Source organism: Pygoscelis adeliae, unplaced genomic scaffold (genome assembly GCF_000699105.1).
Source record: "Pygoscelis adeliae isolate BGI_AS28 unplaced genomic scaffold, ASM69910v1 Scaffold890, whole genome shotgun sequence".
In the NCBI taxonomy this organism is placed as follows: Eukaryota; Metazoa; Chordata; class Aves; order Sphenisciformes; family Spheniscidae; genus Pygoscelis; species Pygoscelis adeliae.
This window is the reverse complement of record NW_008823974.1, coordinates 50,302-51,648: the sequence shown is the minus strand read 5'-3', so window position 1 is coordinate 51,648 and position 1,347 is coordinate 50,302. Positions and strand designations below refer to the sequence as shown.

The following is a 1,347-nucleotide window of genomic DNA, read 5'->3' as shown; positions in this document are numbered from 1 at the left end:
TCTTCCCCCCCCCCAGGCGTAAAGCCGCCCGCCCGGCTGCCGATTCCTCCCTGCAAGACGACCAGCTCAGCTCGGACGAGGAGTTCGACAGCGCCTACGGGCCCTCCTCCATCGCCTCGCTGCTCAACGAGGCCAACCTCCAGACCAGCTCCTGCCGATGCCTGCCCGCGCTGCCCCGGCCGCTCCGTCCCGGAGCGGGGCCGCGTCCCAAGAGCCGGGTGAGGGACTGGCCACGGATGCAGCTGCTCGATGCAAAAACTCTTCTAATACCAACGACATGAAGGAAGGTGCTGCTCAAAAAGTAGTGGGATGGGGAAACCCCCCCCCGGACGCTGTCTCGCCTCTTCGTCTTCATACGGGTCTCAGGGTGTGTTTGCACCGTGGCTTTTCGCCCCGGGGGGAGCTGCTCACCGTGGCCCCCTTGGTGACCGGGTCCCAGCGGGACACCATGGCCCTGGGGACCAAGATACAGCCCCAGGGGATCAGGCTCCCATGGGGGCAGCCAGGAAGCGGGGCCGGAGGGGCTGGGGGCACCCGCGGCTCTGGCTCCCCTGGTTTATTTTTATATGCAACTGCCCTTCGTCCCCCCGCTGCCCTTTTCCCTCTCCAAGTGCTATTTTAAATAAAATTGAGCATTTTAACGCCTGCGGCTCATCCTCCATCCAGGGCTGGAGGGATGGTGCAGGCTCCGGCACGTCAGACTGCGTGGTACCAGACTCCTGCCCGGCTAGGGGAACACAGCTCCTTCCCCGCTCCGCTGGATCTGGCCTGGAGATAAATCCTCGTTATCGCTAATTAACGAGGATGGGAGCCTTGCCAACTGCTAATTAGCGCCATTGCGTTGATTGGCAGGTGGTTACCACAGTTCCCCTCCGTGGCCTCGAGCGGGGCCCGGCTGGCTCCATCCCCAAGCCAGCGCAGGGCTGGGACGGTGCCCGGGGACCCGGCCAGCACCATCCCTGCTGCCTCAGTTTCCCCTCCCGCGCCCCGGTGACATTTAACCGGGATGGAGCCAGCAGGGATGGACACGGTGATGACACCAGGGACACCCCTGTCCCCTCTCCGGTCAGTACTGGCCATGTCTCTGCGTCACCGCCACCCAGGGCCGTGCCAGGCTCAGCGTGCCAGGCACCTGGCCCCGCACCCACAGCGTCCCCACTGCGGCTAAACCAGGCCGGCACAACTGGTTCTGCCCTCAGCTCCTCCCGGACACGCGTGTCAGAGCTGAGGTCAACCACCGTCCCCACCCTGTGCCTCAGTTTCCCCAGTGGCTGCTCAGCCTGGCCAGGGGGCAGGGGCCCTGCTGTGCCCCGGGTTTCCCTCGCGGGCTTGCCGGGGGTGGGGGGG

General features: G+C 65.6%; 1 protein-coding gene across 1 annotated transcript in view; it reads left to right on the top strand.

Annotated features, from left to right (window-relative positions):
- Positions 1 to 281, top strand: part of CGN (cingulin) — a 14,340-nt gene extending 14,059 nt beyond the window's left edge. The window contains exon 13 of the mRNA XM_009324832.1: positions 17 to 281. Within this exon, the coding sequence (XP_009323107.1) occupies positions 17 to 281 (265 nt within the window). The remainder of the gene's footprint in view (positions 1 to 16) is intronic.
- Positions 282 to 1,347: the final 1,066 nt, after the last annotated feature.